At 37.1% G+C, this 23,290-nt stretch overlaps 4 protein-coding genes across 11 annotated transcripts; 2 read left to right on the top strand and 2 right to left on the bottom strand.

The window, feature by feature from the left end:
• The first annotated feature begins 23 nt into the window (after positions 1 to 23).
• Positions 24 to 4,978, top strand: LOC112277544 (uncharacterized). The gene is made up of 14 exons (XM_024510008.3): positions 24 to 433; positions 902 to 1,046; positions 1,187 to 1,254; positions 1,613 to 1,666; positions 1,763 to 1,846; positions 2,049 to 2,134; positions 2,374 to 2,469; positions 2,724 to 2,839; positions 3,154 to 3,195; positions 3,364 to 3,440; positions 3,675 to 3,777; positions 4,048 to 4,129; positions 4,312 to 4,384; positions 4,613 to 4,978. The coding sequence occupies exons 1-14, from the start codon at positions 342 to 344 to the stop codon at positions 4,791 to 4,793; spliced, it is 1,299 nt and encodes a 432-aa protein (XP_024365776.1). The 5' UTR covers positions 24 to 341; the 3' UTR covers positions 4,794 to 4,978.
• On the bottom strand, positions 4,737 to 9,134 carry LOC112277541 (F-box only protein 6). Of its 8 annotated transcripts, none has more exons than XM_090247773.1 (6): positions 8,964 to 9,134; positions 6,522 to 8,168; positions 6,217 to 6,317; positions 6,002 to 6,125; positions 5,679 to 5,744; positions 4,737 to 4,875 (listed from the first exon to the last, which is right to left on the bottom strand). In XM_090247773.1, exon 2 carries the CDS (start codon positions 8,090 to 8,092, stop codon positions 6,530 to 6,532), a length of 1,563 nt encoding a protein of 520 aa, XP_090103899.1. In that variant the 5' UTR covers positions 8,093 to 8,168; positions 8,964 to 9,134; the 3' UTR covers positions 4,737 to 4,875; positions 5,679 to 5,744; positions 6,002 to 6,125; positions 6,217 to 6,317; positions 6,522 to 6,529. The 8 variants fall into 8 exon arrangements, with proteins under 8 accessions (XP_090103899.1, XP_090103896.1, XP_090103897.1 ...); XM_090247774.1 differs by lacking the exon at positions 4,737 to 4,875 and adding an exon at positions 5,191 to 5,392; XM_090247770.1 differs by lacking the exon at positions 6,002 to 6,125.
• A 519-nt stretch (positions 9,135 to 9,653) lies between these two features.
• On the top strand, positions 9,654 to 12,103 carry LOC112277543 (uncharacterized). The gene is made up of 2 exons (XM_024510005.2): positions 9,654 to 9,799; positions 9,975 to 12,103. Exon 2 carries the CDS (start codon positions 10,253 to 10,255, stop codon positions 11,810 to 11,812), a length of 1,560 nt encoding a protein of 519 aa, XP_024365773.1. The 5' UTR covers positions 9,654 to 9,799; positions 9,975 to 10,252; the 3' UTR covers positions 11,813 to 12,103.
• A 920-nt stretch (positions 12,104 to 13,023) lies between these two features.
• Positions 13,024 to 16,567, bottom strand: LOC112277545 (azadirone synthase LFS). The gene is made up of 11 exons (XM_024510009.3): positions 15,781 to 16,567; positions 15,431 to 15,626; positions 15,211 to 15,309; positions 15,018 to 15,069; positions 14,729 to 14,850; positions 14,394 to 14,494; positions 14,193 to 14,251; positions 14,006 to 14,062; positions 13,808 to 13,853; positions 13,581 to 13,660; positions 13,024 to 13,423 (listed from the first exon to the last, which is right to left on the bottom strand). Exons 1-11 carry the CDS (start codon positions 15,871 to 15,873, stop codon positions 13,312 to 13,314), a joined length of 1,017 nt encoding a protein of 338 aa, XP_024365777.1. The 5' UTR covers positions 15,874 to 16,567; the 3' UTR covers positions 13,024 to 13,311.
• Between the last annotated feature and the right edge of the window lie 6,723 nt (positions 16,568 to 23,290).

Below are 23,290 nucleotides of genomic sequence, written 5' to 3'. Positions count from 1 at the left end.
CAGTGCCGAAGCTCAGTCTAGTCTCATTTGTCTCATTTGTCTCATAGTGTGTGTCTCAGTCTGTGTGTGTGGCGCCATTGTGTGTGTGCTTGCTTCATTCAGCGTTCCTTCATTCAGCAAATCCCCCTCCCTCCCTCCTTCCCTCCCTCCTCCTCCTCCTGCTACAGAGGTTATTCCCATTCCTCCTTCTCCTCCTTCTGCTACAGAGGCTATTCCCATTTCTCCAACTCCCCCTTTCGCTCTGTCATTTGCCGTCTTGCAATGTACTGAGAATCTGGTCGAGCCCGTTTCCCTCGAAGTTCATCTAGTTTGTTTGTGAGTGGACTTTCAGTTTTGAAATTATGGGGAACTGGATTAGCAAGAAGGAGCCGCCTCCGCCGGTGGTTTTGGTGCCACCTCTATTGGAGCGTCCTCATTTTGCCACTCGGTCCAGGTGACATTCAACAGCCTTGTGAAATTTCGATTTTGATCTAGATTCATCTTACTTTTTTCGATTTGACCTTCAGCTGATCACAAGTACCTATTTCATTTCATCTTTTGCTTTAGCAATTGCCGCCAGTGTTTCGATGTTTTTTCTTATTTCTTTTCTTTGATGCTGAATTGGATCCTTGTGAGAATAACTCCATGTTTTTAAAATTCGGGGCGCGCTCTAGAGTGATTTTGTGGTGCAAGACATGCCTTGAGTTTCATGGTTTTGAGAGCTGAATTTTGTGAGCATTCTCTGTTCTCTTTTCCGTGTCTTGTTTTTGAGAGCGATTTTGCGGAAGTTTCATCCCGCCAAATTAGATTTAGTTGGTGCAGTTGCAGAGAATTTCTCCATTCTAGTTCAATGAATGGAATATTGAACTTTTGATGGAGACTGTATGGTTTGTGTTCTGATGGGATTGTGGGGGTCATGCAGGATGACAGAATCGTCATATGACCTAATGTTTAGCAAGTTGGCTCGGGCCCGTCTCTTTAACATGTACTTTGACGAGTCTCGGAATATATTGGCCCATATTGTCTTGCAACCCGCTGACGATCCAAATGTTGATGTCACTGCCCGGGTAATTCCTCGTGACAATTCGATCTTTTCTTTTAGAGCAAGAGGATGAGATGCTTGAGTTTCTGATCCAACTGAATGTTTTTGAGACAGTAAAATGTATTTCTTGGACCATCCTGAATTGAGCAGCCTACTTGCTTTCAGGTGCTAGCTCCTACTGATCGAGATACTATGGATTCGTTTGATGGTGAGGCTGTATTTCGGTGGCAGCGGTGAGTTGCAAGTCCTAAACCCTAGAAATGTCAATGACTTTGCTTACCATTATTTTTGACAATACATATATGAAGAATTGCTTCTTGCTCAGGTTTCAGTCATCTAAAAATTGGTATTGCCGGGGAAAGTTGACTTGGTTGTTGGTTTTGAATAGAGTTTCGATGGCCCTATCGATTTCTTATCCTAGAGTGGATAAGCGCTTGGTAGAGATTAGAGGGTATTGTGAAAGTATTCTGTAGTAAAGCATGCCTCATTTTCTTGGGTTTTGATTGAGTGATGGCTGCATTCACGTTGATTGGTGTCGTAATTTTAATGACATCTGTAATTTCTTACACGCTCGCTGGATTGACATTGCAGGGATGTTATGGACCCTGATAATTTTGGAGATCTTTCCATCTCCAGCGTTGGCAGGTGACATTTTGAACATCATGTTTCTGTTCTTGGATCAGAGTATACTTTCAATTTGACAAGTGTGGATTGATTTCAATGTAAATGGTTGTGTTGTAGTCCGATGAAAGTACGAGCTTGTATGTTCGATACCAAAAAGGGACTTGGAGCGTGGACTGTGCTACCTCTCAACCCAACCAAGCTGTAAGCCATTCTGAAGATTTATTCCATCGACCTCAAATTTCGCATTCATATTACTTCATAAGAAATGAGTTCAGTATTCCTTCATCAAGCGCGGGATGACGGTAGTGCAAAGATTGCTTGAAGGTTGGTCCAAACTTATCTTTAAAGAACCGCTACATTAGAAAGGCGATCAAGACTTGATGCATTTTCATCTGAATTTTAGGGGAAGAGTTGCAGACAATGTTGTACTGGGAGCTCGTTATGCTACGCATCAGTTTACAATGGGCACTAGCGTCTCTCCACTTCAGTGTAATGCCTTCTACATTTGGCCTTTGTTTTATGTACGTTTTTCTTGTGTTGTAGGAAAGTCTCTTATATGTTGAGTTGCTTATTCTGCTAATTTTACGCCAATTGATATCGGGCGCGGCTCAGGTTTTGCTAGCACCCTAACTTAATTAGTGCACCATATGATGGACGTAAGAAATAACCGTCCAATCATGCAATATGAAAATTGCAATGCACTGAAGTGCTAATTTTTTAATGAGCAGGGTCTGGAACTCCAACAAGTCAATGGGTCCCCACTTGTGCTTGGGCTTGTGGAAAATTGGGGCCTATTACTATGGGCGCTCAGTTCAAGTCTTTAGGTGAGGAAGTATACCATTTCCTTGTCGTGGATTATCAAGGACGTATGCAATATAGTCTATTTGTATCTTATGGTGAGCCAGTGAGGTAACTGAAAGTGATGAACGGATACAACGAAATTCTGTAGAAAAAAGTCTGCTGCCGTCGCTGGGATGTCTATAAGTTGCTAAGATTACTGCGTGCATGCTTGCTTGTTTCTACTTTTTTGAGTATTGGAAACTGACCTAAGCTTTGTGTGTGCTGTGAGTGATAATAGGGCAGAAAAGCTTTGAGAATGGTAGTTGGAGCTATGCCATTGACTATGGTGTTGGAAGCAAGAGTCCTTTGGAACCATCGTTCAATTTTTGCGTAGAACTTTGTGACAACTCTAAGGTACTCTACTCTTTTGACCCTTTTTTGGGTTATATTAATTAATTTTCTTTAACTATAAACTAAATTCTGTCATGTTTATCTTTTTATGCATCTACGTCATTCTAGACTCCTAATTTGTGCCGTATCAATTTTTTTTAATGTGTCAAAAGTCCTGTTGTTTGTGAATGTATGATGCTTTTTCAGTGTTGGTTTAGGCGAATTTAATTGCCACATTCGATTAAGATTCGTGAAAAGTTTCATCCACAATATTCATGGATCAGGATTTCACGAGCTTGTTCTAATCCATCACTTTTCTGATTGCTATCGTGGACCAGCTCATTGCATCTTACTACCATCATCTGGTTGTCCAAAGAAGGGTTAGTTTTTACCTTAAATACGTTATTCGCTGCACATTCTATACATACCTCGTGCTGTATTGATGTTATCCCACTTTATGATTTGAATCCACTGAAGGGATAGGGGTCTGTCCATTTGAAATGTGTGGGTTTTGAGAACTCTAATTGTCGTTTTGTTTATGTATGCAGGTGAAGAACCCATTTGAAATTAAAGAGGTGGTTGCTATCACCAATTACGTGGATCTGGGGTTCGAGTTCGAGCACACGTATGCTTCTTTCATTACTCCTAAGCCTTGGAAGCAGTATAATCTACACTAATCTAGGTTGCCATGTGCAAAATCTCATAATAACAGAGGCCAAGTGTTATACTAGATGATTTGCAAAGATTAATGGACAGACTTTTTTACTGTAACTTAAATGATGGGTAGGCTGTTGTCTGAATACTGGATCACAACTTCGACTACATATATCTATCCTAAACAAGTTGATTGTATGTGCAGACTGAAAGCAGATGTGACACAATCTAATGAGGCCAATGCCTCAGTGGCTCCGAAGGTGCAAGTAGCTGGATCCTGGCAGGCGAATAAGAATGTTCAAGTGAAGGTGACGCTCTCATGTCTTAGGGATAATGACATGGATCCTTAGCCTGTCATTACATGATTACCATGCTGCATTTAGTATGATTTCTTGTAAGAATTGTATTGCTCCTTTTTCAAGCAGTCTAAGATTATGTCACACCTCTGCAATTCATTGTAATGCCACCAATAATTGTTTGTTAGGCCGCAATATAACCGGTCATTTCCGGCAGAAGCTCACTCACTGTACAAATGAAATGATTTACTGGTAAACTCATCTGTTGCCTCTTCATTCTAGGCCAAACTGGGATCTCGAAGTTCAGGCGTAACCGTCATATTGAAGTCGTGGTGGCAACCATCTGTAACACTTTCTCTTGCAGGTATAACTTGGAATCTGATTCTTTTGTGGTTTATATTATCTACTTAGTCGGCTTTTCCTCAGCACCCTCCTTTTTTTCTACAAGTATAAACCACATTGCTTTGATATTTTTGAAGATAGGAAGAGGGGTTCAACTCCAACTTAACGTTTTCATGTTCTCTTTTTCTCCCTCCTTTCGTGCAGCTGTTAGAGACCACAAGATCGGATTGACAGATCTCGGGTTTGGTATACGCGTTGAAAATTTCGGAGACGTCAGGTTTGTACTTGTTGAGCTATGTTTCATCTGTTGGCAATGAGCTTGAACATTGCAACTCGGTTAATTTTGATCATTTGATTATTTTAATCATTTTAATCTCTCGCATATGCTGAAATGTATCCTCTTGAGGAAGACATAACCAGTCGGGAGCTTATGCTGCCTCAGAGGTGTAGTAAATTTCGAGGTTGTCACTCATTATTTTATTTGGGGGATATGTCATGACTCCAGTTACGAGCGAGCTGATCCCAATTACGTCATGTTGACACCCACCAAGCAGCATCTAGCTGAAGGTCTGTTGAAAGAAACAGGCAAGCGACCCATGCTGCAGTCAGATCCTACTGACGTCAAATCTGTTCCGACTCAATCTCTTCCTGCTGACCTCCGACCAGATACCAGTAGCCTCATGTAACATGCCCATAGTGGTCAATTGGTTTGGTTTAGAAGCTCTCTTCAGCTTTGTAGTCAGTTAAGCTGTTGCAGTGCGGGTGATTCTGTTCCATTTGAAAATTTGGAGTTGAGGACGAGTCCTTAATTTTAATTGGATATTTTCAGAGAAGAAGAAACGTATAAACATGTATTTTTGGACCTGTTCGATATGTTTTGTATTTTTTGAATGATGCATGCTGTTTTCTTTTGCATAATTTCTTACTTAAAACTAGTATAAATTTTCACTACATACAAAAAATCTGTAAATGAATCAGATTAGTTTTTCAATTTCGATAATCTCATTTAAAAGAAATTATGCTACTAAAACAATTTGATATTATATTATACAGAAAATTATATCAAAGAGAAATGAACGAAGGATGAAGATACTACTAATGTTATCTTATTTATGTTTTAAAAATGATGTAATGATATATTTAAGTTTCATATAAATAAATCTCAAACTGTGATAAATTTCCTCATCACCAATTTTTTCCCTTGTATAGGTTTTGGGTTTGAATAGAAATAAACTAATTATCTCAATGAGTACTGTTTTTCTTCTCTGTATCTACTTCCGTATGGCTTCACATCCAAACCAAGAATCAGAAGTAAAAATTGTGCTGTGAAATAATGTAATAACTAATTGTTATGTACAAAATGTATTCCAAATACGAAATGTCATTACAGGTAATTTTTTAATGTGCAACATGTGGTGAAACGGGTGATTTTTAATATTTTTACATAACAAAAACGTGCGCCTTCGATGCTGTCACAAATTAAGTTCTCTTTTGAAAATAATGCCCTCAAAGGGCCAGAATTAGATGATCTGCTAACACACAAAAATAATGAAGTGATTGATTCTTATTACCTTTTGTTGTGCATCTTGGACTCTGACGTTAATTAAATTCTCTTCATAAAATATGTCTTCAAAATGCTGTCAAAAGAAGAAATCGGTTAATTGCCGACTTAAACAACAACAGGCAAGAATACAATACTGCAAGAAGAAAGAAGAACTTGGTTTTGATGTGAATAAAACATAATTTCTCAAACAAACACACATATAGATACAAGATTGTCCTCATAAAATTATTTGCTGAAAGTTACACATCATATGATGAAAGTTGCGCACAGCAATATCGATTGTGTTATTATAGTGTATAAATTATAAACTCTTACACTGATGATAATTACCACTATTAGCCTGATGTTTACATCCTAAATCGTTGAACAGCTTTTACGCAGAATAAGGACAGGTTGGTACAGTTGTGTACTTGCATGAAGAAGCTTTTGTTAAATTCAAATTTAACTTCATTTTCTGCATGTCAATAGTTTCATGGTTCGTTCATAAACATGTTCCAAAACAATATTTCGAGGCCAATTGATGGAAATCATCGTTAGAAAATTACCCCTACATCATATCAGCTTAGATGCTGATCTTATTCCACGTCGTTCATTGGAGTTTTCACTCGTCTGCAACTTACTGGAAACACGACGTACTCTTCTCAAGCTGCATTCATGAAGCAAAACAGAAAACGTCACATTATTCGACTGCACCGGATCATGTACAACCCATGCATACATGTTGAAAATCCGTCATGCATAAAGCATTTCTAGGATCAAGCATGAATTATGTATGATTTCTTTCTCCTCGTGCCTTTAAAAGAGCTTAGTAATGCTTGAAAGCATGGGCTTCAAGAAGAGGGTAAAATACCTTAAAACTCAAGGGATTGCATCCAATTTAAGTTCCATCATAATTGCATGATCTAACTCCCACATGTCGCACTTCTCCCCTTTTCCCAACTTAGGCAACTGAATCCACGCGCTATGACCCAAAAAGTCCTTCAGCATCAGAATCTGGTGATGATTGAGATCAGCCCTCTCTCTATTATCCGCAGCCACGAGCACGAATCTCCCCGCCACAAATACTCGCTTGCTGTAAGAACGAGGAAAAGAAACAAGTTCACTGGCACCAGAGTAAGATGATGAAGCACAATCCTGTGGTATCCACACAGCATCGCCCGTCAAGGGATCTACCCAAAGCTTGAACAGCGACTCCTTGTTTCTTACGGTGCTAACAACAGCAAACACATCACCATTGCACATTCCAATGTCATTCTTCGTGGGGGGTTGCACCATGTTGGGATGAGAAGGAAAAGAGAGCCGGTACAAGTACCGATCCTTAGTGTCAAACCTAACCAGACCCTCATACTGACCATCATAACTAAAGTCATAGCCACAAATTGAAGTGGGACTGTCCCGGTACGTCTTTCCAGGAACGGGGTTTACATCGCTCGATTCCCATGACCTTTTCTGTGAGTCATAAACTTCCATCATTAAAATATCCGGTGCTCGATGCGAAGAGCCCACCACAACAAGCTTGTAATTTCCTGTGAGATCATCCACCAATAATTGCACCATCTTTGGAAACCACCGGTTAAATTCTGTAAGTGGAGGCAGCACACGGATCTTGCTAGTTAAGGGATTGCACACGGAGATAGACAGAGCACCGTAGCTTAGTTGATGGAGGTCCACAATACAGAGCAAGCCTCCGGCAGCAATCACCGGACTTGCCCAGAAACCATGGGACACGGCATCCATTACTTTGAGGAACCACTTGTTCTCCCTCACATCACAGAAATGAATCTTACAGTCGCGGCATTGGTTAGAAGTCACGAGCGCAAATCGTTTAAAGTTAAATCCGGAGCAGGCTTCTTGAAACGGCTTCGAAGATTGGACAACGAATCTCCAGTATTTAGAGAGACTCTGTAGCTGGACAACTTTGTTTAGCGGCAGTCGAGCAAAGGTGAGCTCCAGGAGGTATTCAGGAAGTTTTCCCCATAGATCAGGGTTCATCACCTCATGGTGGATTTCGCATGCATGTGAACACCATCGCTGAGATTGACTTTTATGTCCCAACATTTCTTCGTGGTGGACATCATTTCCTACAACAATTGAAGATATGGTCGTTCCATCGGATTCTCCAGACTCTTCTAAAGTAGGATGAAGCTTCTCTCCCAGTGATAGTAAAGACAAATTGGCTTGTGCCTCTTGAATCAACTGGGTTAGTCTCCCCCGCGTATTCACCGCCACGAGATGTAGCTCTTCCTTCCATGCGCTTCTTGCAACTCCCAGATTCTCCTCAACCAAAATCCCCTCAATACTCCCCAATTCCTTGGTGCAGTCTCCAAAGGTACGTAACACATGGACAAATCTTGCCAATGCTGGATGTGCCGCTCTTTGTGCATTCGCCTCTCTCTGTCCAATCCGAAAAGCACACTCCATCGCTAAGAATGGCGAATATGACAGAATGTTATAAAACACTCACACAGAACTCGCTCCTCGAAAACCTATTCTGCACCTATTGAAATTAGTTTGTTAGATCTCAAAAGTTCGAGCTTTGTATGATCGATCAATCATCAGAAGTTGAGAGAGATTATCAGTACATCAAAACATATAGATGTAAATCAAAATTAAAATCAGAGCATGTGAACGAGGAGTGCTTGGATTTCCTAGAATTAATCACAGATACAATGCGATTTGGCACATCGACCTAAATCGGCTAGGACTGAAGGAAGACAGATGCTCATGTGTAAGCTGTCTCGACGGTTATCTTCGACCATAATCACATTATAACTAAATTTATCCAAACAAAAAGTGTTCGAGAAACTGCATATAGGGAGCAATTGATGGGTTAAAAAGCAGCAGAAGGTCATCTACTGACGCTCGATGAGACCCACCGACTACAAATCACCAGGCATCGACGGGAACTGCTTCTCTCCAAGAAACACAATTACAATATAATTCTTCCAAGATTCAGTATGCATACGAAACCTCCACACAAGATTCGAAACCGTGAAATTCACACCAGTATATGTTTCTCAGATTTATTTTTACAAGAGACACAACTAAACGGCGACAGAATGCACCCTAAGTAAAGACATTGTCTTTCGACATGAAGCGCTTCAATCGCAGAACGCCAGTCAAGTCGAGAAGAAAGCCGGAATGCACTCAGATTTAGCTCTACAGAAGAAAAAAAATCCGAACGACAACGTACTCATACGAACCAAAAAATTGATCACAAAAATTATTCCAACCCTGTCATTCCCAACTGAAGCAGACCAAACGACGATTCTCAAAGCATCTTTCTACTCACCGAGAGAAATTCACAATTCACGCATTGACTGCACCAAAAGAGTATTCGCACCCAGCTTATAAATCATAACAATTTCCTGGAGAGCCCCGGGCAAGATTTGCTGAAACGGCGGATAATGTCATGAACCCACTCTGGAGAGACGACCGAATAACCAATTTCTCATAGCCATGAGTGCCTGGATATGGCGACTACGGGGGCAAGATACGGCCCGAAGGGCAGGACGGGTTCGGCAAGGGCCCCACGAGAGAACTCCCTATTGAAGACCAATAAGGCGCCGCCAACACAGCATTCAGTCCGGTGACATTCTAGAATATTCACGCAAGCTGGCGGTCATCCAGGCAGTCGATAAGACGCATCCGTGATCCACGCCATTGACAACGCCAGAAGGTAAGATTTGGGCGATTGCCCACTGGCCCAATATGTTGGGAATTCTTATATCTGGAAACGGATTTACTATTGACGGCCCTGAGCTTTACGAAGTTCGCATGGTTACACTAGCGTTAGTCATTGGCGTATGTGTTTTCTTAGGCATCAGTCAATCGGCAACCGATGCGTGGGTCGTACACATTCGGAATACGTACGTAGACTTGGAGGAAGCCGCCGCAACACGGGACGGAGCTGTCATCTGTGAGAATCTGATAAGCTCAAGCTGCTAGGTTATCCTCAGCTGATGCAGAGAACGGTCCCTGTATTGTGCACGTTTCGAGGATGGTCACCGCTGGCGGGTGTTTTGCTGGGCTTAATCTGCTAGAGAGGGGGGTTTGAGAACTGGGGCTGGTGACGGGGATTTTGAGAGCTCGCGCACAATTGATCCTGAAAAGTGCGTGCGTGTGTGTGTAAGTGTTGTTCATTTGCTTGGCGGTTAAGGGGCTTTCCGGCGGTGATTCTCGCTTTTCTTCTTTCTGTGCTCTGCGGCACAGTAGCTCAGAGATGACGTAATGACCGGGACTGCCTTGTTTTATTCCTATTATTGCTGTGAATACTAAGTTTTTGCATTATCCGTTGGACCAGGCATAAACTCTCAACTGAATTCTCAGAAGCGGGAATATTACTCTTCCCAGCTTAGCTTATCTGCCTCTGTGGCATTTGCGCTATGGAGTCTTTAGTTTGGAAATTGTGGCATTCTCGATTTCTTGTCCATCGCGACAGCATTTACATCTCTTGATTACCCTTCGATGCGACCAAATCTGGTATCAGCTCACGGTTCTGCAGTTGAGAGGGTTCTATATCAGTAAAGTGGAGGCAAATGGTATAGGCTGATCTATTATCCTCGGTGTGATTCAATCTCAATGGCCCGGCTTTCTCTAGAAGGCACTTCCAAACAAAACACTCTGGGCGCTTTGCACAGGATCGGCCAAGTGATCCGCGGGTTTGATAACAGCCTTGCGGAGTTAAATGAAGTAGAAACCCTTTTGGCGAATGAAACATCCTCACCCGGCATTGATTTCAATGGCTATCAAGAGGACGGGCCGGACCTTCAACTAGTCGTCTCTATGTTAAAACAGATGGTGGAATCATTAGTTGCCGATATTAAATCGGCTATAGCATTGGAAGTGTTGCTGGCAATGCAAGACATTACCCAAGCAACTGATTATCCTCCCCGCGACGTGATCCCTCAGAAGGAGCCATTCTCATTACTCGCCGCTCCAGGTATACCTAAGGCGGCACGCATCTCCGGCTTAGAATCAGTAGAAAGGGACTCTGGCGCTTCTACAATCGGTTCAGGGGTTTGTAGACACTCGTGTATATATCACGCCGAGGTGATGGATCCATGGCTATGGAGCAGGTTTCCTGAGCATTTACTTGGTCTCGTGTTTGCTCGGCTTCCTCTGCGCCAGATTTTTGCCATCCAGGGTCTCTCCAAGACGTGGCAAACAACTTTGAAGACGTCCAGCTTCAGACGAGTCTGTGACGAGGCTCATTCTAAGCTCTTTGGAATGTTAGGAAATAATCATTATCTTGAGGAATTTTGGGTTGCAGCTTTCGACTTCAAAACCCACAAATGGTGTTACCATGCTCTCAATAGACTTCCATGGGTGTATAGAGTGAATTCAATGTATGCACACGACGGGGGGTTAGTTTGCTTTGTCCCGCCTTACGGAATGGACCAAGAAATTCTCCCAATTCTTATCTGTAATCCAATTACAGACGATTGGCGAGCCCTACCTCTGATAGATTTGAGCATGAAGCAGCCTCTGATGGTGCAATTGCTGGTGGAGGCCGAAACCTCAGGATGTTACAAGGTAATGGTGGTTTACAGGGATAGGCCTCGTGGAAGAATCGCAGCGGACTGTTACGACTCTGAGATGGGGTTGTGGGGCACAATGGGCTCTGGCATAGTCTATGGAACTGGTGATACAACAGATGAAGGACAAAGTAATAACGCTCCCTTTGTTTTTGATTGCACGTCAGGGATGCTATATGATCTCAAGAACCACCCGTCCCTTCAAGGTCAGTTAGTCGAAGGCTTCGCCACCATTCGAGACCGCATTTTCGCTCTATACGAGTGCGAGTGTGCAGACCCGCATTCATTGACATACGAAGTCTCAGAGTTTCTGTGGCAAAACAGTGTAACGGAGCTAGTCAAGATGAAATCTTACCAGAGCATCCTAGAGGAGGTTCCCAATGGCTATAAACTGAAGCTCTGCTCAAGCGAGGATTACATTCTAATTGCCGCATTCAACAACGAAGGTATGGAAGGCATTTACGAGAACCGTCATCAAGTTTTAAGAGTCTATGACGTCGCTACTGAAGTTTGGCATAGCCTTCCAGTGTTGAATCATTACTACACTTATGAAATGCTGCGAGATACTTTCATGTGCAAGCTGCGGTGGGACGCCGTCCCTTGAGCCTAGGAAAGGTCAGTTGTAATTGAGCCTGGAGGTCAAGGTTTAAGCTTTGAATTGGTTTTGATGGACAGGTTGTTGCTACTCCTTGAGCATACGGATTGTAAACTATAAGTTAGCCCTCGAGTAGTGATATTACTACTCCTTGAGTGTATGTGAAGCTGGAGGTGGGTCGAGGTTTAGGAGTTTTCTGGTCAGGTTTAATTTTTATTTTATTTTGTGTGTAACTGTAATTGGTGAGCACTACCACAGTGCCTTTCATTCATTTTTGAATTTTAATTTTTTTATAGATGATGTTGCGTGTGTGTGGGCTTCAAGCAGCGGACTGATTTAATCATTGACCTTGTGTACTATGCATAGGAATGTCTTTGTAAAAGTTCATGAGAACTGTCTGATGTGAGAGTTACATATGAATTTGGAATTTGCTTGTGCAGCAGCGTGTACTTGTGAACTCATTTTTTAGCAGTGACTGATGACTGCTTGCGTAAAAAGGTTATACTTCCCCATCTTTAAAGCCAATGTACAACCTTGCACGCTGTAACATAAATTCACTGCTTATGGTAACAAATGTTAACAGCAATTGAAATGAGTGGAATTCTCAATTTTTCATTCAAGGAGTAAAATTCTACCTTTGCTTTCACATTCCATGAAAAGCCTTATCTCCCTCATTCACGGTGTTGGAAAGAGTTCTAGGATCTAGTGATAATCAGTGAGCTGGGGACACCGAATCGCAAAGTGGGTGCTGCGTGGCAGTATTATGAGTACTACAGGAATCTGAAACATCTGAGAGCGATTGAGAGTTCAGTGTGGAGCAATGTCCGAATGTAACTGGATGGGACTCCCCTGCTCAATTCAAGTTTGAGACTACAAAAACAGTATGCCAAAGTTTAGTCTTTTGTGCCAGATTATAACACTCTAGTCGAGATTTAAAATTATTCTAACGATTGGTAACAGAAATTAGGGCATCTCAGCCGTGTTTGAGAGTTTCTACTGCGACATTTTCCTTCGTAAACCGGGATCCATAGGTTGGAAACATACGTCTCCAATAGCAGCGGCCATATAAGGGCGTTCAAACCACAATCTCTCTGGTCTCTGTTATGGAAACGACCATTTCCTGCTGCGTCATGTACCTGTGATTACTTCCATAAAAGTGTAAAACAAGCACTACAAACCTTGTTGCAAGTGTGACGCAATTCAGGCAATATTCCATCATAAATCATTAAATATCCCTTAGCAAGGGCTTTTCAAGAGTAATTATATTATTTTACAAATTTGTAAAAATGGGCAGGTCAGATACCAACAATGTAGAGGACAAGGGCTGCTGAAACCCACGCAGGGACAGATTATGGAAATGGGTGGAACAGGGACTGCTTCGCTACTTGACTTCTGAAACCTGTTAAGGGATTAGAGGCATCATTACTAACATAGCCATTCACTAACGTCCAGGTAGCACCAGTTTCGTAATGAAACAGGTCAATGAACTTCACACCGTATGTCATTCATTATTGTCCTTCAAATAGACTATAATTCAAGCTCTTCTGATCGGACACAAACCCTTTGTGCGTCTCTTTGTACTTGTTCACAAGATGCTCACCAACCGTCAAGGGTGGATATCTGGACCCAACGAGGATGAGATTGTCAGCAACAAAACGCACACAGCCAAAAGCTTCAATGCTAAGGACCTCGTGCTCTTACCTGGAGATTGATTCTGGGATTTGAAACTAGAATTGGAACACACAAGCAAAAGAGATATGATGTTTTGAGTCCTCACCTAGGAGGGTTATCCTCTGAACAGCACGTTGGCAGACACTCGACCAAACAGTCAAAATTGGGTTCAAAGAAGAAAGGTATCTGCAATTCATCCAGGTGTACTCTCAGTCAGAGGCACTAAACTACTACAAGATCTTGATTTTCTGATCGCTCAATGCAGGTGCAAGAATTAGCGTGTCGAAGAATGTTGAGAACAAAAATGGGTGGTTTCTGCATTTGGAATATTACCGAGTATCTTTCAATTCCCCGGCTTACGACTCGATGAAGAGTCGATCTACACAAAGAAAACCAGATACACTTGTTAGTTCAACTCCAAAGAATAGATTGCATCACACTAATCTGCATATTTTTATTTCAGCAGGAAAGCCTGCCCAAGCTATATCAAGGATTTTTCCTGCACTTCACAGCACGGGAAGAGTGCACTACCGGAAGAGACCGTTGCTCCACCGCTCAAGCATGTCGCCCAGATTCACAATGTAAGCTCTACAGATGACAACATGGACACAGATTTAAGTCCATAACAAGGGCCACGGTACAGTCCAGCTTTTGACCGGGAGAATTCTGCAATAATAGGAGCAGTCAAGACAGGCTTGCTTGCCTATTAATGACCTACCCTTTCATTGGTGGAACGTCCTCCCAAACCTGAGGCTGGGCATCTTTATACTTACAAATCTGTAGCAGCGATACCATGTGTAAATCATCTGATCGCCAAGTCGTTCATTTATCTATCTACGAGAAAAATACATTCTTAAAAGATGTAGAACTTTTAAAACATCATTCATGAACGGAAACAGTAGAATTGTTAGTCATCGACCTGCAGACCAGGCACGTCGTCCGTCGCAAGAAGAGTCAACAAGCCATAATCAGAGTGAGCACCAGTGCCAAATATTCCAAGTTCAACATTCGATTTCTCCGCTGCACATCAACAAGACTCTGTGTGAGAACTATTTTAAGTGATATTTCAACAAAAACAATCAAAAATAGTCAAAAAGATGAATTAAGACCAGCTAAAACCTTCAAGTAAATAATGGCAACTTCTAAAACTTCAATTCATCTGCTGTGGACTAAAAAAACATTTAAAAAAAAATGTAAAGACTAAGCTTGTGATGAGACGACTGATTCTTTAGAAGGCTGGATAGTGAGATCAACCAGAATAATGAAGAAGTCGTAGAGTAGCTACAGGATCATCAGTGATGCCCGGCTTGTCAAAAAACGTTTCCTCCAGGTCCAGTGCTAATGCAAGCAACCGAGACACCCTTTTCGAAAGTTTACTACAATGCAACGTCGATTACAATATCAGTAAGGCGCATTAGTGATATAAACCGTAGCAAAGACCTGATCAACTACTCAACAAACTAATCTATAGTTCCAGTTTACTACAGCATTTCCTTCTCAAACTACGGGTTGTAAAACCAAGGCAAAGCAGTGAGCAGCTTACACGAGCTCACTATGATAAAGGGTCATGGTCTCCTCCCACCCCGGTAACAAATCTGCACCCGAAATAACCTCATTATTAACACGAAATTGCTTGTACAATCATATACGATGAGTGTTCCGCTCAAAAGAATAATCTCAAGTTCAAGACCCGGATGCACAAGTGAGTGAGTATAATTTGAAAGCCTATAGTTTACCTGGAGAGGGGTACTGATTCGGCCCATGCATAGGTTTCTTGGAGCGAGGATCACTCTCTGGAACTGAAAACCCTATGTAGTATCCCTCTTTCGAATCACCTGCTCCCACATGCACCATCCCCTGTCACAGTTTGATTTCCTACGAAAATTCCTCCCCTTAATTAAAACTTCTATGGAAATAGACTGAGGTTTGCTGAAGATAAGAGGTTTAGTCGCGTACCTCTGGATTGAGTACCAGGGTCCAGCACTTCCTCCTCAAAGGGCGTGTAACCGCGATGGTTCTTGTCGTGAATAACTTTCATTTTCTCCTCCAATGGAAGAGCGAAGAATTTCTTGCTCTGTACAAAGACTTCATCGAGCAATGCCGAGTCTACGCCGTGGTTCACGAGATAGAAGAATCCAGAGGTCACACACGCCTGCACATGGCGGCAACAAAATTATTCCCTGCGAGCAATGACCTAAACCCTTATTAGCGACTAGGTCTGGAAGAAAATGAAAATTCCCCTCTCGGATCCACGGTTGCTTCATAAGAAAATCCTCCGCACAGATTTACATGCAACAAGCGTTCACCTCCCGAACTCGAGCTGCAGTTTCGTGTTTGTCGGGCGAGGCCATGTTGATGCACTCCAAAGGATATCCACCATCACTTCCATCAACCCCCATCGCCACAAAGTTGATTCACCCCACAATTCTCACTACTTTCCACCCGCTCAAGCAACCTGGCAACTGAGTGCACACACAACACCTCCGGAGGCACCCCTTTGCGGGTGGTCAGCGCACACACTATAAGTATGGCTGATTCGTCATGGTTGAAGATGAAACCTACTCTCTCGCAACTAGTCATTCAACAATTCTAGATGCTCGTCCATCCCAAGTCAACTATTCCAGGTTCAGGGCGCCAAAGTGGCATTCCATCGCACCCCCAACTTAAGGCCACCATTTCTGGGGCACATCAAAGACAGCAAGACTGAGCGAACTTTTTGTGCAGCGTCCCATGTGAGGCGGCGCTAGAGCCTCGCTGCAGAAGCATGGCTAAAACTGTCAAAGCTTAGGGACGAGTGAAGTGGGGCCAAAGAGCCAGAAAAGCCCAAGGGGCAGGCATATGAGGCGTGTGGGATAGGGTGGAATCTGGCCCACTTGGAGGGCGGAAGGCGTCAGCGACGCCAGAATTGCCAATCCGGGGCGATGTTGATGCTGGTGGTGCAAAAACGGCAGAGCAGTCCAGAGCAGTGCAGAGCGGGTGGGTACATGGGCGGGTGGGTGCGACAATCGCATCGCATCATCGCATTCCATCGACAGCAGCGCAGATCGAAGTTCCTTGCGGCGTGGTGCTGCTTCTGCTGCTGGAATCGGAACTCTGCCTCGTTTGGCGCTCGAGGCGCCGCAATGGCTAAGTTGGGGGGGGTCGCATTATCCACCGACCGACGCGGCGGGGGCTCCCATGTCCGCTTTCTTCACGGCTTTGCATCCCCTTTCTTCCTCCGCCTCAGTCCCACCCAGCCTGGCTGGCCATTGTACATGTCCCCAAACAATTCCATGTTCCTTGACTAACTAATGTCGGAATACCTTAAAACGTCAACTTAAGGTTTTTCAGCTATCTTGGGGGGAGGGGTTTGGAAAAGAACAGAAAAAAATTATGGTGGAGAAAGAAGGTTTTGATAAGCTCCAACAGAAAAGAAACGAATTGTCACAATGGTTTAATTGAAAAAAAATTAACATAGCAATTTTTGCATTTGACCCTTGAACCAACACATAGACTTGTGCAAAACAGTTCATAAAAACATATTAAACCACAACCTCCATCACACTAAACCACCAATGTCATCCTTGTAAAGTTTGTCAATCATTAGTTGGTTTGGAATGGACTTGGAATCTTTCTACATAAAGAATGCCTGTGGGGGTTTGTGCAAGGGTGGTTTAAGGTAGGGTCTACGAGTTGGTTCAAAGGTGTTAACTACGTGATGATAGCCACTATGGTGTGTTTTTCCCAAAAAATACTTGAATTAAATTTAGAATTTAACAACTGCTTCTTTATTTTATTGCTATGGTCTTTTCGATAGTAGTTTAGCTTTTACTGTCGTTTTTAATTTGTGGTTTTCTTTTTCTTTCTTCATAATTTTACCAATACAAAAGAGGAATTCTTGTTTTAAATGAATTGTTTACTGTAGAACTACTATACAGAACGTAATTCAAAGGGAATGTTTCATACAAGAACCCTTATTTTTATTTCTTGGCATTCTGTTTGCTTGAATAAACTGAAGATCTAGCTTCCAGAGCATATTACAAAAAATAAAAAATAAAAAATAAAAAAATCTAATTTCTTGCAAATAAAATAAGAAATAAAACATCTATTAACAGAAATAAATAAATAAATATATATATATATATATATATATATTAGCCATATATATACATATATATAATTTGTGCATTAACTCCCTATTCACAGAGAACAATTATGATCAAAATCATTCTGTTAGAAGATTTAATTTTGTGAATATTTTCTCAAATAATACCCTATAAAAAATTGTTCCACTTAAGAATTTACTTCTTTTGATTTACGTACTTCTTAGGTGTTTTTTTTTTTTTTTTTTTTTTTTTTAATATAATATGAATTAGTTTTTTTGGTTAATGTGACTACTATTTTTTTCCAAAATATGATCTTATGTGCTTTTAAGATGGGAAGTTTCTTATCAAGTCCAAATATAGATTGTTTATTTTTTAAATTATAATTCTGCACATAGAATTTGTTTTCTATTATTTTATTTTATTTTATTTTTTGCAACATGTTCAAGTTCCAAGTTACAAGTTTCAAGTAAAGAAAAGAAGTAAAATAAAAAATAATTTCATAAAAAAAATCAGATTTTATTCTTTTTGCTATTAAAAATTTAACAACTACAGAAGTATCTATTTACTTATTTTTATAAGTACTTATCTATTTATACTATGTGATTTAGAAAGTCACTTCCATAGTTGTTGAAATTTTAATAGTATTTTATTAGATATTTCATTATCTATTTATACTTATCTATTTACACTTTTATTAGGTTATAAATATGTATCATGATTTAGAGTTTTGTGTTTATTATAATCTTAGTAGTATGAAGTTTATCCTTTGTGACTTCATAAAATATTTTTGTCTTTGTAAAGTTATTTTGAATACATTACCTAATTAACTTCATGTTCATCCCACTCTTTTTTAGAAAAGTGATTTTTTTTGTATCATAGGCTGTCCAAAATATGGATTAAAGCTTATTAATACCAAAAAAATTGTTTAGTGTAAACAAATAAAGCAACACAAGGTTAAATTTACAACCTCTATTTTTTATTTTTTTATTTTTTTTTCTAAAATTGAAAGAAAGAAAAATAGTCTTATGTTTCAACCACATCTTTGAATTAATTGATATAACTTATTGCTTATTTATTTATTTTCTTAACGCTACAATCTTAGGGTTTATGGGTTTATGGGTTTGACATCTTCTTATTCATAGATAAAACACATCATAATCTTTATAGTAATTTTATTCTTTTTATTTTAATACTTTAAAATCTAATTTAATTTCTATATACGTACAAAATATGGAAATAAAAAATACCAAAGAAATGCAACCTTAGCATATTGTGCTTAGAAACACACTTTTTTTTATAAAAAAATATTTTTATTAATTAAATAAATAAGATATAATTAAAATATGTAAAATTCCATAAAACTACATTTAATAATTTTTTTTTGATAAGATGTTCCTAAGAGAAAAATTATATTATAAAATTGTTGAAATCTGGATAATAAAATAGATGAACTTGTTTTAGTCCATAATCGTGAAAATATTCTTTGTTTCACCTAAATTTTATAATAAAATTTAAAGCATAATTATATAAAAACTTATATGTAATACATTTTAAAAATAATATTGGCAAAAATTCAAAAGAAGTATAAAAAATTTGCATCAGAAGATCAGATTCCATCTCTTTGCATTTTTATTAAATATTTTATTGATTTATTGTAAAACAAACAGATTTTTTTTATAAATTAACTGCATTATCATCTTTGCATGTTGGTGACTTATGAATGATTATAAATAAATAAATAAATAAATAAAATGAAAATGTTACATGTCTGGTATCCATTTCAAAAGTACAAGATTTTGTCATACAGTCATAATATGGTTTAGATTTAAATGCTTCAATTACTCTATCTAGTTCTAATTTTTAAACCTTAATTCTTATTAAAATTATTTATAATATCACAGTATAAGATTAATACCATGACTCTATGTAAGCTTATTAAATGAATAACTAATAATTAAGAAAAAATCTTTAAAATATATATATTTAGTAAAGTATAAAATTATCAAAATAACTATTATTAATTATAAAAAACTAAGAATTTTTTAATCAAATATTAGATATAATAAAATATTGATCAAACTAAAAATAGCCTAATTATTTTTTTCCTTTTAGCTAACTAATAAATAGACTTATAGAAGCTTCTTAGTAACAACAAGGCTTGCACATAAAATATTTTTATTGCAATACATTTTTACAATGACTTTTTAAAAATATAAAATCTCTTTGCTGCTTCTTGGCATAACAAGAAAGAACAAAGATTCTATTGATCTATTTAGTTTAATTGACTTAAAAAAACAATCAAGAAATTTGTAAGTACTTTAATACTCTGTATGGTTGAGTCTTTAAATAGGAAAAAATAGACCAATTCTTGATAAATTGATTTTAAAATTAATTAGACAATAGGTGCTTTATGAAGCCTAATGTATCTAATATAAACATTCTAGCCAAAAATATTTTTTTCTTAATTATATCTTTATTTATTTCAATAATTGATAGGTTCTTTAAAAGCCATATATAGATTATAAGCAATTATTAAAAACTTGACATGAGAAAACATAGAACTACTTGCACAAGCTAAGGTTGTATAGAATATTTATTGTAAGTCTAAGAAATATAAAGCTTTAAATTAATCTTAAATAAGTCATGACTACATCACAATGCAGATAGGTAGTGAAAGTACTTCATTCATAACATTCCAACATCCAAAATCTCAAAAAGAACAAAATAATACAAGTTATATAATAAAGCTACACAAAATTTTGGTCATATTTTAAATGGGTTTTAATTCCTAATTACAAATTGATACTATAAGATCAAATAATAAATTAAGAATAGAAAGAAATTGGACCTAAATAATATCTTATATATATATATATATATATATATATATATATAATATGGATTTATTATATATATAGAAAAAATATTTAATTAGATCTTAAAATATTATTTTTAAGTCCATCATTCAATGATAGAGCACTATAATTTTTATAATAAAGAAATACAATACATCAAATACATACATTATTACTATATATATATCAAAGAAAAAAAATTAAAACTTAATCTTTAATCAAAAGACTTTTATATTAGAATTAAATTATATCCTATTATTATTTTTTATTTTTTAAAAAAATAATGGAAGTTCTAGCTTAAAGCAAAAATATTGAATATAAATATACAAAACATTAGATGATTTTAATTTTATATTAATTTTTTTAATTTTAAGATATTAAAGATAAGAATTCTAAAAAATTAAATAAATAAATGAGATATTTTTAAAAAAAGATGAAAAAAAGAAAATAAATGAATACATATGTTTGAAGAAATTAGAATATTGAAGTAGCTCCAATTATCTCTAAATCTTTTTGCCAATCATGTTGCTCTTTGTGGTGGTAAATTGAGTTGATGCAATGCAAGCATTAATTCCTCTATTTGTTCTTACATCTAAACCATTGCAGTCTTTATTTCAATAAGCTTTGTTATAATAACATAATAAAAAAATAAGATATCTAATATCATTTAAGACAAGTAAAATAAAAGACTTGAGATTAAAAAAATTCTAAGAACAATATAAGTTTAAAAGTGAGTAATCTATGACTTCTAATATGCTCATGTCTTATCGAGAAAAAAAAAAAATCCACTCTTAATAAAGAAAAGATAAAGATTTGATATTGTAAGAATACTCTTGTCTATCTATTAAAGATAAGAATTTAAAGAATGTAAAAAAAAATCAAAATCAAAATCAAAATCAAAAAAAAAAAAAGATGAAAAAAAAGAAACAAGTAAATATTCATATTGAAGAAGAATTAAAATATTTATTATTAAAAGATAAAAAAGTAAGAGATTCTTTCAACTAGACTAGAAATAAGAAAAGTATTATCAAGAAAAAAGAAGGCTTCACTCTTGCATCTATAGATATTATCTAATTAGGAGCAATGTGGCAATGTTCAATAAGACCTCTTATTACACACATATAAATTTATCTAGATAAGAAGTATTAAGTAGAAGGTAAATTTAGATAGATTTGATATTATCTTGTTAAAAAGCTTCTTAAAAGTTTGATATATATATTATATATTTATAATTTATATATTTATATATTTATATATACTTGATTTTATATATGTTTATAATTGTATGGTAGATTAGAAACTTAGCCAACAAATTAGGCATATGTAGTATGTATCAATAACTTGTGGTACAAGCTAATAAAATAGCATGCATATAAGAAACTTTTCTTGCAAGATAAGACATTGACAAGAACTTAACTAAAAACTTCATAAATTTCTAGAAAGAACTCCTATCTTATTTGTGAAGAAAAAAGACAAATCTTTGCAAATGTATGTGGACTATCAAGGATTCAACAAGATTACCATCAAGAATAGATATCTTCTACTTTTGATTTTAAGACTTCTCAATCAATTCAATCAAGCAAAGATCTACACAAAAATAGATTTATAAGAACCATACAATTTGGTATGCATCAAAAAAGTAGATGAATAGAAGACTACATTTTGAACTAGGTATGGTCATTTCAAATATAATGTCATACCTTTTGGATTTAGGAATGTATCAATTATATTTCAACATCTAATTTATAATATTTTTTTGAGTTTTTTGATGATTTTGTTGTTGTTGTTGTTGTTGTTGTTGTTGTTGTTGTTATTTTTTTAATTTTTATTATTATTATTTTTATTTAAATGATATTTTAATCTATTTTAAGAATATAAAAAAGTATAAACTTTGTATTTTTCACGTGCTATAAAAACTTAAAAATTTAAGATTATATGCCACAATAAAAAAGTGTAAATTTTACATTACTTAAGTTGAATTCTTAGGATATATTATTTCAAAAAATGGCCTTATGATGGATTCTAAAAAGATCTAGACTATCATGGATTGAAAGATTCCAAAACAATTAAAGATGTGCAATGTTTTTTGGAATTTGAGAATTATTTTTAGATTTCATCAAGAACTTTTCTCAATTTGTGGCTCCACTTATATGTTTGACATATAAAGATAAATTTTAATGGAACAAAGGAATTGAAGCATCTTTTGAAACATTGAAGATAATATTTATTTTTGTGCCAATCTTATATTGCATCAATTTTTTTAAGACATTCTTTATGGAAACAAACGCATCAAATTTTGATATAGATGTGGTATAATCAGAAGTACAAGCAAACAATAAGCTCTACTTGAAAGCTTTCTATTCTAAATTTTTTTTCAATAGCCAAGATTAATTATGAAATCCACAAAAAATAGATTTTTTCAATCGTGGATTCATTTTAAAAATGTTATCATTATCTAAAATGAACTTTTATTCTAATTATCATATATATGAATTACAATAATTTCAAATTTTTCATGTTGGCACATATTTTGAATTATTTCCAAGCTTGTTGGAGCATATATTTATCAAGTTTTGATTTTAAGATTACTTATCAACCTCAAAAATAATAAGGATTGTCAAATTCTCTTTTTAGGCATTCTTATCTTATATGCATAAAAATAAAATAAATCTTTTGATTAACAAAGAATAATTTTCTTAAAGCCAAATTATTTTTTATCTTTGAACAATGAAATCAATATTAATTGTTGATTCAACTTTTTTCAAGCAAGTTCAATCGAGTATATCTTGTAATCTTCTTATTCATGATATTAAAAATAATACTTCTAAGTCTCATGAGATTCTAACTTTGAGTTTAAGAATAATCTACTTTACTTT

The sequence above is a fragment of the Physcomitrium patens genome, chromosome 25 (assembly GCF_059467195.1).
Source record: "Physcomitrium patens ecotype Gransden chromosome 25, ASM5946719v1, whole genome shotgun sequence".
Lineage (NCBI taxonomy): Eukaryota > Viridiplantae > Streptophyta > Bryopsida > Funariales > Funariaceae > Physcomitrium > Physcomitrium patens.
Note: the sequence above shows the minus strand (reverse complement) of the source record. Positions and strands in the feature narration are given on the sequence as shown.